The following is a 12,709-nucleotide window of genomic DNA, read 5'->3' on the forward strand; positions in this document are numbered from 1 at the left end:
ATTATCAGTAATTGTGGTATCAGTGTGCATTCAGTCGTCATGCATCACTGATCCATTTGGAGCATGTGACCTCACAAGCAGGAACCCTACTTCCTGTGCCAGGGGATACGCCCACCCGTCACACCATTGGATCAATGGGCCTGTCTAATCAGAATATATCTGCTTCTCTGTCTGGCAAGGTATCATTTTCCACAATTTGCTAGATTTAGATGTATCCTAGAATAAAAAATGTTGATTGGAAAGGAATTAATTCCAGCAAAAAAAATTTATCAGCGAAGGAAAGGGCAACTTTTCTATAGTAATGCACAAGTAACGATATGACATGTGGTCAATTGTTTCATCCTATATTGATCGACACCATTGTAGACAAATTATGTATGATGCTTAAAATCCTATGATGCATAAATCCTATCCTCTGACTTTTATTCTTAATCCCTGCTTAAAACTTTATTCTCTACCTGCAATTAGTTCCCACTTTAAGTGAGAAGGAAGTAACAGAATCCGTTGGTTACTCTAGTACATAGAAATAGCTAGTACAGCTAGTTAATATTTTCCTTATGTTTTCTGATAATAGCTAGTGTAAAGCGAGGTTTGTGATTTAGTTTATCATTGGAAGAAATGCAGTATTTATATGTAGCTAATTGTATTTCTCATTGCAACTAAAAACCTATAGCAGTTAATATACACACAAAAGAGACACGTGAACAAGTGTAAATTTAAGATTAATGTCACTTATAATCTTGTCGTATCCTAACAGAATGTGAGTGAGACATTAAGATCTCATTCTCTCTTTTCTTAGTGAGACCTAACAAAGGCTTTAGATTCAGAAATGAAAGCGGCCGGGAGGCCTCGGTGTAATTGGCTTGTCAATACACTTTTCTCCATTGGTCAAGCACACTCACACACACACACACACACACACACACACACACACACACACACACACACACACACACACACACACACACACATACAGACACAAGCGACTGTCACTGCGTGCCCCTACACACAGAGTAATTTCACTCAATGCTTCTTTGACAGATTGCTCCTCAGCAAGTCACTGGAGAAAAGCAGATCGAGCCTTTCCTCCAGGCCAAATGCCTCTCTTCATTAAGGCCCACTCAGAGCTTGGGATGAGCCCGGTTCGAGCAGCGAAACAATGCCTCTGTCCCAAAGTGTCTGTTACCTTATTAATACTGACACCTTTCACCCCGAGGTGAATATTGTGTTCGACTTGTAGAGCGGCATAAAAGGAATTATCCTAATTCTACAAAAGAATTGCATTTTATTTTTTGTCTCTTTTGGATTGGCACTTAATTTGCCAGGGTGCAACATCACCTTTCTTCAATTGCTTGAGGTGAAAGAAACAATTTCCTTAAAGCAATGTCTTGTATCTGCCTTGTTTTTTCAAGTTTATTGCTGGGTTCCAAACAAATCCAAAGTATTCTTTTTTCCCTCACAACAGGCCTGCTTTTTATCATTGGAAGCAGACTTCTTGGTTTAAGTAGTTTTAAAATAAGCATCACTGGATAAAGCAGAACATCTGCATCCTCCCTTTAGCGAATTACAGAGGACATGACTCTAAACAAGTCAACTGACATCTTTCTCTCTGCTTCTTTTTATTTTATTATTTTATTTTTTTTTGTATACGGTCAAATAACATATAGGGGTGGATTTACAATCATTTTCCTGAAACTTTAAACAATATTTTTTTCAGCAGGAGCAAAAGAATCTCTTATGGCTCCTATTAGATTTGCTTCATCTCCTAATTCAAGTGAACAGGTAAGAGTGGGTTCCAGCGGTGGTGAGCAAAAAGGCATTGACTGTGGTATTAGCAGGAAATTTGAATCATTAGAAGATGACCTTTTTGAGAAGAGTCTATAGAGGAGATCAGAGAACTTGAGAGACTAAAGGACTAAAGCATAACAGCAAAACAGTATTATTAGTTAGAGGCTGTAGCAGGGACTATATCCCACAGCACTGCTATCAGTAGGTAATCCAACAGCATTGTGGGCAATGCAGAAATGTTGGTGAATGAATTTATTTACCAAATAAATCTGGTATGCAAATCTTAGATGTTGCTCAGGGTGGATTTTTTTTTCCTTTAATGTGTTCCAAAGGAAGTGGTGAAAAAGAGGAAACCGGGTGTTATCTTTTGTTTAGATGCTGAGGTCTCCATGTTCCGGATACGAAGCAAGAGCTGAGGCCAGCTGCCATGGCCAGCGAGTAAAGCACTGTTGATTTTGAGATCTAGAAATGAGAGTGAACAGCTGTTGAGGTTATTGAGGAGGAGAAGAAATGTGTGTGTTTCGCTCTAGAGAGTTAGCCAGAAGCAGAGAGGCACTGGGAGGCCAGCACTGAGGCTGTAATGGGATGGAAAGATGGGCATCTGGATAGATGGGGTAGTTGAAAAAAGGACAGATGGACAGACATGCAGGAAAACATTTTTAGGGAAAGGGAGAGATAGGGAGTAAAAAGAACTACATGAAGTGTAGAAAAGAAAACACATAAATAAGGAAGTAAACTATGAGTGTTTGAGCTTTATCGGACAGTTTGGCCATTGTCACCCAGCAGGGCAGCGATTAGAAGCATAGAAAGAAGTGCAAGAGGGGGAAAGGGTGGAAGAGTGAAGAAGGGCTGAGCCGGAGGGGAGATGTGGGAGCAGGTTGGTTGCCAGCAGATAAAACAGATGTTGGGCCATACTGGAAAGCACTGGCGCAGTGCACCAGAGCACGGCCGCTTCTCCTCATGACATCTGGGCCAGCCTGGGTCTCCCTCCCCCTCATTCCCTGGGCACCAAGCCTCAACAAGCCTTGTGGCAAACGAGCATGGGGGTTCCTGCTGGCCTACCCCTGGCACTGCCATACAGCCATAACTTAGGCATTAACCTTTACTTATGTTCAATAATACATAAGAGAATATGAGTTTTAGCAGTTACACTCTAGTTTACACTCATTCTAATACATTATTTATTCTAAAATGTTATTATTATTTATAGAAACAGCTTATTTACAGGGAATTAATGGCAGATAATAAGAGGCCTGTATAACAATATGTATTTAACATTTTTAGAGGGAGTCTCCAATGTAAGCACTTTTTAAGAAAAGGAAATAAGTTAAATTAAACTACAAATTCTAAAACACAGTCTTTAATAAATACAAATTATCATTCTAAAAGTGTAATAATTTTTTTTTTTTGTATATGCTATGAGTTTCACATTGCATCATTGACAAACCCTGATTTGTTTTATTCCTTACATAGACAATGCTAAACAAGTTAAGCCAAACCCAGTGTTAATTTCATGACAAGTTTACACATTAGAATCTCTTTTTGTGTTGATTATCTATTATTATCTGGAGATTTGCTAAATCCTACAAATCTCAGACCATCTGTCACAGAGCTTAAAGAAATAGAGAGCTATCCTTTCACAGAGCTTTAACAAATTCGAATCTGTTGCCCTCAGCACATGAGCGCTTGACTAAAACCACTTCCTAATAACTGTATAAGCTTTGCGTTTTCCTGACCTGAAATTTCAATGACAATCTCTAGCTCTGCAACTGCATGATGTATACCAAATGCGTGTGCTATATTATAAATTTTTGCTTGCCTCCGTGTTGAGAAAGCTGTATATTGAAGTAAAGCCCCTTTGAGGTTTAAAGGTGAAAGCATTTTTTGGTACTATAGAAGTGTTTTAATGTGTCGAGTAGTGCCGAATGAGATTGGGGGAGGTTGTAGGTGCAGTAGGGTGCAATCTATGGATAATGTTGTGGCAAGCAATGCGAGTGCAGCTGCTCGTTTAACCTCTTTGCTCTCTAGAGGGGTTGCTTTTAATTACCAGAGGCTAACAGGCTGACCTTGGGCCAGCCCTTGGCCATTTGCATTCCATGGGTTTGAGAGCAGAAGTGTGTATAAATGTGTGAGTGTGTATGTGTTGCTGGAGGTCTAATGATGGAAGCAGGTAAGGTGAATGTATTGAAAAGCTCCATTTCCCAAGTCTTGCTCTCTGTCTAAGTAAGCTGTAGAGCAGAGAATCATTTAATGCTCAAGTGGACAAAGGTATTACCTAAGTTGCTGGTCTGGATCAAGATATTTCTCCACAGGCTTTGATGAAAGTCAGCATCCTGTGTCCCTCGAGCTATCAGAATCAGCACATAGTGTAATAGCTCTCTGCTCTACTGCAGGACTGTACTGTATGTGTGCAATGACTCAGCATCACTGCACAACCACTTGGCACAAGTCTTTTGTCTATGACATGATGCACTGAATACATATACTGTATCAGGATCTAATAGAGAAGCCACAAGGAAATGTTTGACATCCTGATAAAGAAAGAGCTTGAATGATTGACTCTGTTGAGTAAAACCTTCCTCCCTATGCACAGGTACTGAGCAAGGGTGTTAGTATGTTAATGGAATTTATACTCTTGATCATTTCTGGGATATCATTGGAGATCTTTTTTCTACAGAACAATTTTTAGGTCACTTGTGTTGTAAATAGCCTTTTTTTCTGTTTTTTTTTATGTATTCTGTCTAATTTGTAAAATATCTCATGCCACAATTCCAGACTCCAGTATATTTGATCAAGTGTAAAAAATGCACTTTTTGCTGGTTCACCTCAACTTAGTTATTTAAAGTTTGCTTTAATAAACCAAATATAGTTTGTTTTGGCTGAAAAAAAAAATACAGGCATGGAAATTACATTTATTTTACGCTCTTATCTGTATCCATATCACTCAAGTCCCGAAAGTGGGGAGGATGTTGCCACCACTCCTTATACAATTTCAACCCATTGGGGCACTGTTGACACCATATTGAATCACAGCAAGCTTTTCCTGATTTGTTATTAAAAGATTTTAGCTGCCTAGCGAGTTCTATTCTGAAAAAAGTAAAACATTTAGGGTATTATTATCAAGGGACAAGCTTTTATTTATTCCTTCATATTTAGCAATTACTTTATCCTGGTCAGGGAGCTGATCCCAGTAACAGTAGGAAATGGCCTGTTTCTTACAGGAATACAAACAGGGTGGTACACCAATATATCTCAGGAAAAGCGCATTCATTTATGCAAAAAATGTTAAAGTCTGTGGCTTATGTTCGTTTCCAGGAATCTAGTACTACATCACTTCCTTCTATAGAAAAAAAAGTTTAATTTAGGACTTTATCTATAAGTTTTGAGAATAACATAAATCATTACAAGTATTCAAAATTTCTATTACTTATATCACTGAATTAAAACATAACTGATTGCCTTTGTTGTTGCCCAGGTAGAATAAGCGGACAAATGGGATTTGCAGAGTATGGAGATACATTAGGAGGTGGTCAAAATTAATCTTTCTCTGTGGGTTGGGTTGTGCACCAGAGGAATGAAGCCAATTCTGGCAGCCTGCTGCTCCTTTCTCATCTGACCATTGACTTTCAGCATGACCCTCATTACCATCGGCCCCTTCTGCCCCTGCCCCAGACCTACTACTGCCCTTCATCCAAAACTAGATGTGTCCTGGCATGCTAACCAGTGTCTCACCTTCACTCTGAACCTTATTTATCACAATTTAAGTAAAATCGAGTTACCGGATATATCACAAAGAAAAAAGTTCTTCCCATGGGATCAGGATCAAATCTGCCATTAGTGGCATGGAAGTGGATGGACAGCATCCACATCCACACTGCAGCCAAAAGACTGTTGCTTTTTATGTATTCATTCAAGATATAGATTAGTCACATAAAAACAGTAACTCCAGGCCCTTGTTTTTTGGTACTTTAGAACTCATATGAAAGCAAAATGTTGATTGTGAGTGGGACCTGAACCCACAATGACTGTTCTATTTATATGGTTCAGTAAGGCTATACTATCACAGAGTGAACCTAATCAGCCTGCCATTTCCTGTACCCATGTGCTGTCACTTGCCTTAACTTCCCCGCAGAAGAATGACCCCTTTTGTGTACCGCTAGTGTGCAAGTGTTTAACTTTGGGCGGCAGAGAGCATTTTTGTGTTTATATCTTCTGATACACAGTGGACACAAAGAGCTTTGTCCAGGCTTGGCTTTTTCTGTCTGAATAGCTGAGGTGGGGCACAAGCCACTAATGCTCATGCCACTTTTTTCCAATTCAGACAAATGGAGTCCTTATGCAGCTTGCTGACAAGAGGAAATGAGTGCAGAGAGAGCAGACATGCCTGCTTATATGCTCTTTTTCCATGTTAAGTGGCTGAATGACACGAAAAACAGCAGACCCTTTAGATGCTAATGAAAACTCATGGAACTTGGTAGTAGTTTCTCTGAGGCTTGTTCTTGACTGGATTTTGCAAGCTAGACGCAAATTAAATGTGTCAGGTCATGGAGGCCATGGGCTATTTAGTCTGACCCCTGCTACTTACTTGTGGAGACAAAAGCCAATTTAAACATTTACCTGCTTGCTAATCAATACTAGCCTCTGGGCTAACAGAAGTACATGCAGGATTTTTCTCTCAATGGAACACAGAACAAAGCCTAATTATTCACAGCTTCTTGTTAATACTACAAGAGACACATGAACACTTTTGTCAATATTTTCTTGCTAGACCTAACAAAATAAAAAAATTTATTTAATTAGTTTAAACCTTTACTGTATTTTAGTTTTCTCACCCTCCCATGTCTGATAATATTGGATGAGTAATCAAACTAAATGTGATTTGGCAAACTATCAGCCTGGTTGAAATATAAACTGCTCAAATGCACATTCCCAACACAGTACCTTGAAAAAAAAAACATTCTGAGGTTTAACAGCCAATAGCCCGTCTGTTTCATTTGTCCCAAAACTGAAACATTACTCATGCCAGGCTGGGAGTGTAAGCCAAGGAAAATAATAAGAGTGGTAAGAATTTGCTTTGTCTGGGTTTCTGTCTTAATGGAAGCTGTTGATATTATGTGTCATGGAAACTCAACTGCAGTGAGTTTGGATAATGGTACATTGGTGATGGTACTTGTACTGTTTGATAAAATGTCAGCTCAAATGTTGAAGTTGTTACATAGAATCAGTACCAGCAAGAGCAAAAAGAGGGTTATGAACAAAGATAAATTATGAGAGAAATCAGATTTGCTTTCATATCGCTAAATGTGGTTATATAGGACTACAGTCTATGTTAGGTATTTGAAAAAGTATGATAGAGAAGGGAAAGTGTATTTGTGTGTGTGGGGGGTAACATGGGGTAACATGGTTTTCAATGTTGGCTGGCTTGGGACGGGGTGGCTAATGCTTTGTGAACTTATTCCTCCCTCTTTGCAGCAACTTTACGCCGCCCAGCTGGCCAGCATGCAGCTCTCTCCAGGAGCCAAGATGGCGCCTTTGCCCCAGCTGTCTAATTCTGCAGGGCCACTCTCACCTGGGCCCAAGAGTGAGAAGAGGTCCTCCAGCCCACTGGGCCAAGTCAAGGTACAGCCTACTACCTGTCTGCTGTTTTTAATTATTTGTCTTTGCATTCCATTGGCACAGCATGCTATTATGTGGGAATACCTGCAATCAAGGCATTACTCTCATATAAGTAGATTAAAAAAAAAAAATTTTGCCCCAATCCAAGAAACCACAACACAAAGAAAAGCTAATCACAGTGTTCCACATGTAGGAAAGTCTAGTTTTATATATAAATAAGGCTTTCCAGCTCCTCTGGCCATAAAAACCCATTTACTGCCACTGCAGATCTTAAAAAAGGAAGTTGAAACAATCAGGTTTCTCAGCATGCACTGATATTTGACAGCTTTAGACTGCGATGTGGTTCAACTCAAAAGAGGACCCCCTCTTTACTCAACAATCTGAAATCTTAAGCAAGGAGTGTAAATGACCTAAAGGGCAAGTTTAAATCTTAATACTAGAATGTAGATGTCATTCTTTTTATTCAACAGTCTATCAGATTGGCATCTATCAGTTTATCATGTAAACAGAAATACTAAAAGCTCAATGGACGTCTCTTGTCATGGTCTAAAAAGTGTGAAAAGGAGAACATTTAAGTGTGGTCTGAAGTGATACTTGACCCAGACCATTTTCCTACATTCTTAAATCATCCATGGAATCTATCATAAGATGAGAATTTAAGGATTGAAAGTCACTTCATGTAGGATGTAAAAATCTAAGCCATGACCAGTGTTTCGCGTTTAGTATTGAAAGAAGGTTGTATATAAAAAAGTACAACTCATAAAAATGAAGTCTTACAGTAGCGTTAGCTTAGCACATGGTACCGTGTCGCTGCTTTGTCCGCAGAGCCCATCAATCCGGCTTGACTTTTACAAGGCTCTTGTTCCCTCATGCAGAACTGTGTGGACGGGGTTGCTATGGCTCTGTGCACACCCGGAGAATCATTTTTAGGTACATGTGGTTTCTCCTCACAAAAGTTGGAAGCCTTTTTTAAACAAAAAAATTCCCCCAAATCCTACAGTTTGGTCCAAACCAAGCCAGATTACATCAAAGGCATAAAATAAATTATATCGATAAGCAAAGTTTTATCTTAATGAGGTCATGATTTGGTGATTGCTTGTCCTTTGGCAGTTTTTCTACCACATGCTGGAACAGACTTCAGCTCTGAATAGAGCCTGCATACATCATCAGTTTTTCTTTCCCCATGTCTGCTGCTGTAACTCGAAACACGTGCACATTTGGAAACATTTTGTTTAATATCACGATAGAGCTGGGGATAAATCAGCGATACAAGAAGTAATGTGGGATCTTCTTCAGCGGGCTTGGTTAATGATGGCTTAAACAGGATTTTGGTACATGGTCTGTTCAGAGTGAGGCTGAATACAGCTTGATCTTTTATTTCAGAGCATGACGTAAAACATTTGTCTTTATTCAGCCCCATTTGTTTAGCTGACACTTGTTACATGAACCATGTAATCTTTGTAATTACGACTTTGATCAACTACACAGCCAGCGTTTAGCTCTGTTAGGGCCATATGCAGATATGCTGTGCTTAATTAGCTGGCAATCTGTTTTGTTTGACTATTTAACGTGTAATTGAATGACAAACTGTAATTGGCAGTCAGATTTCCAAGAAGCTCCAGGCAGTGTTCATTATGTGGTCCATCTGTTTGGACAGTGGCACTCTCTGCCAAATAAGAGCCCCAATTTTTTTAGCCTACAACATGAGATTAAATTCTCTTCAATATCACTGGCATTGCAGAAAAGGAGTTTGGTAAAACACAGGTAGGTAAGAAAAACCTGTACCTTAGAGAATCGCACCATGACTTAATTAGCTTGAACAAAACCCAGCCTTGAGACACAGACAAGCTTCAGCATGGCACAATGCCTAGCCATGAATGTTTATTCTGGCTCATAGGCGGAGTCAGGCAAATTATTTGTCTTGATATCTCTTTGTTGGATTGTGTTTGTTCTAAACGTCATTTCTTGTGTTCGCAGGAGGAGGGAACGCAGCCCTTGAACCTCTCGGCCCGGCCTAAGACAGCTGAGCCAGTGAAATCCCCCATGTCCCCGACACACAGCCTGTTCCCAGGCAGCAAGGGAAGTCCAAGCAGCCAGCCCAAAAGTGGAGGCATCCCCAGTCCCCTCAGTTTGGGCCGAGGATCATCCCTCGGTAGGTCATCACATTATGCTGCCATTGTCACACAGACTTTGCTATAGAACCTCATCAGCACCTTCTGACCAACAACTAATTACAAATAAGAATTCACCAGCATTGTGATTTAAACTAATGTAAATGATACACATTAATAAATGCCACAATGAATAAATTAGTGATATTACCATATAATAATATACTTAAATATAGATAAAGTTGTTAAATGAACGTGTTCCATTTATTAGATATTCAAGCCCTTACTTCAGGACTTATGGAGAGTGCTAAATTTGTAATTTTTTAGGGCTATTTGCTACTTTCCATTTTTTTTCCAACACTAATATAGTTCTAACATTGCCAGTGTACTACATCCTCTGCATCATATCACACCCAAGTGAATTTTTATTCATCCCACTGCACACTCTTCTATTTACACAACCACATCCCCTTAATCTCCCTCAAACCTTGGCATTCCAGACACCCCGGCGTACTGGGTGCTGGCACTGACAATTATTTGTTTCCAAGATCTTGGTTCACCTCTCATATTAAGCTTTTTTTAGCGGAAGTTACAACTGACTTTTGCTAAAAACAGTCTTTCATTAAAGCAAGACCACGCTAGTTGACTAGATTCATTTCCTTTCTTTCCATGGACCCGGCTCTTTAAACACAGACTTACCATTAGTATTTTTTGCTCTATTTCCGACTTTTAACTGCCTCACCCAGCCTCACCTCACTTTGATCCACTAATTACAGAAAGGCATCACATGCCAAGATTGCTGCCTTGTTGTTTTTTTCCCCCTACACACATGAAAAGTTGATAACTAGACCTCCCATAGTGCCATTTTCACTCAATGGGCCTTCACTGTAATGAGTCTGCTGTTGTGCTTTTTTCCATGTGTTTACATGTCTCACAAATCTTTGCAGATATCTTGTCAAACCTGAACTCCACAGCACTATTTGGAGACCAGGATGCTGTGATGAAGGCTATCCAGGAAGCAAGGAAAATGAGGGAGCAGATCCAACGTGAGCAGCTGCAGCATCACCAACAGAGCATGGACGCTAAACTCTCGGCTCTTTCAGGCCTCGGTCTTAACAACTGCAGAGCTGACAAGGTGAGCACCTGTCATTGCATGTTCTTTTTTTTTTCCATTGTAGGCGTCAGAGATGCCCATGTGTCTCTCATTCACACCTTTTGGGCATGGCCTCACTTATGTTTCTGTATTTTGTTAATGAGAAACCATAGCAGTTACACATTGTGTTTCTATTTTAAACCTCAGAACCTCAATAACCAGACTCAAAAGAATATCCATCCTCCTCTGGGTGACACTGGAAAGCGTGATTATCTTGATAGCCCGGGAATGTGCAAAGGATCATCTTTATGATTGCAGGAACAGTTCAGGGAAGATAAATACGACTATAGCAGACCTGTAATGTTAAGATGATCTACTTTAAAAAAAAAAAAAAGCAAGACTTCTGATGTTGGTCCAGGAGACTTCATGTGATTGACATTGGCATGGTCAGCGGTGTGTATTATTGACATTGGCATAGCCTATACTGTGCTCGAGTGCATGTTTTATTTGGTGTGGCTATGTTTGAGGGACATCTTCAATCTTCCAGCACTGCCCCATGAGCAGGTCCAAAGCCGTGAAGTCCCGGCCCAATTAAAGGCAACAGACCCCTGGTGTGGAACAGTCCCGCTTTGTACGATGACTCTGAGGGACTCTTTTTTAAAAATATCTTCAATCAATGAGCCAATCGAGAGTTAGAAAAATCCCTACTTGCTCCCGTTTGATTGATGCCACATTGCCAGTTGGCTGCAATAAGCAGGCAGTATCTGGGAGTGGAGCATCATTAATATTTTAGATGTTTTAGTGCCTAATTACTTTCAACCAACATCATAAAGTAGGTCAATGTATATGTAAAAAAATCTGAGGAGCCACAACTTTGAAGGACTTGGTGCTGGTGGTGGTGGTGTAGCACTAAGCAGACACTTAGACAAAAGTGTTTTTCTTTCGAAACTGAGCATGACTATAACATATCTAACCTTATGCCTGAATCACATATGATACAAAATACATCCTAAATCTCCCTGGAGGATTTAGAGAATTCCCAGGATTAAGAACACTATTATTCTATTGTTGGTGTATTTTCCTGCAAATTTCTTCTTTATTTCCCATGGCAGTAGAGCGAAAATCTTACTTTCTCTAACACAATGCTCAGGGGTTTATACAGACAGCATTTTGAGGGAAGTTTTTTTGGGAGCTTGCACTTAAGCTTGTTATTCTTCTAGATCTTTTGTTGAAGGCGGTTATGGTATGCGAGCACATTGCTCACTACCTGTGTATTTATTTCCTCAGTCATGAGTTATTCACTCTGCCTCATGAAGTCTGGGGTTAGCTCATGGTCATCCAAGCTGAGGAATATGCTTTGACATGACACGAACACTGCTCTTTAAACAATAGTTGAAAAGGTGCATTTGTCAACAGGCTGTACACACCTGTCTGTATTGTTCCGGGCAGGTAGAGCTTTGCTGCTCTTTTGTCCTGGTTTGACTTTGTTTTCCACTCCATATTCCACGTTTATTCATCTGCTTATTTGTGTGCTTAGCTTAGCAAAGCGCTGTGTTTTTTTAAAGGCAGGTACCTTGTCACTCCTCACCTCTGTTCCCTGCCCTGAAGTCATCTTTTAGGACATTAAGGTAGCAGTTATATTTGATGTGCTTTTACTGGAGAACTTTGATGTAAGGGCAATCAAATTCTAGGTAGCCCTTTGGCGGCTTTCTGCTCGCCAAAGAAGGTGGCAACAAATGCTAATTAGTTTCCATAGGTAACTATGAAAGAAAAGAGAGACTCGCCAGCATATTATTTGAAGTCGTCATTTTGTACTTTTCATCTAAAGCCTGAAGTCTGTCTGCATCTGATAATATAAATAGCGCTCCTCCTTGAAGCTCAAACCAAGGCTGGGTTTGTTGCTTCATCACGCTTGGAAAAATTCACGATACATTTTCATTTTGTCCTACAAACACTTGCAAAGTTATATCCATTCATAGCTAACAGACGTCTACACACCAGCAGATGCTCACAATGTGCCTCATAAAAAAAAAAAAAAAAACCGCAAAACATTATACCTCCCTTGACCTTGACTGTTCCATTTAATCTAGAACTAATGTTG

At 39.9% G+C, this 12,709-nt stretch overlaps 1 protein-coding gene across 8 annotated transcripts in view; it reads left to right on the plus strand.

The window, feature by feature from the left end:
* The window catches only part of sox6 (SRY-box transcription factor 6), a 167,811-nt gene that overhangs the window by 131,342 nt on the left and 23,760 nt on the right, over window positions 1-12,709 (plus strand). For all 8 annotated transcript variants that reach the window (XM_046857350.1, XM_046857351.1, XM_046857349.1 and 5 more), the window contains 3 exons: window positions 7,261-7,407; window positions 9,382-9,556; window positions 10,463-10,650. In XM_046857350.1, the coding sequence (XP_046713306.1) occupies window positions 7,261-7,407; window positions 9,382-9,556; window positions 10,463-10,650 (510 nt within the window). The remainder of the gene's footprint in view (window positions 1-7,260; window positions 7,408-9,381; window positions 9,557-10,462; window positions 10,651-12,709) is intronic.

The sequence above is a fragment of the Silurus meridionalis genome, chromosome 9 (genome assembly GCF_014805685.1).
Source record: "Silurus meridionalis isolate SWU-2019-XX chromosome 9, ASM1480568v1, whole genome shotgun sequence".
NCBI lineage: Eukaryota > Metazoa > Chordata > Actinopteri > Siluriformes > Siluridae > Silurus > Silurus meridionalis.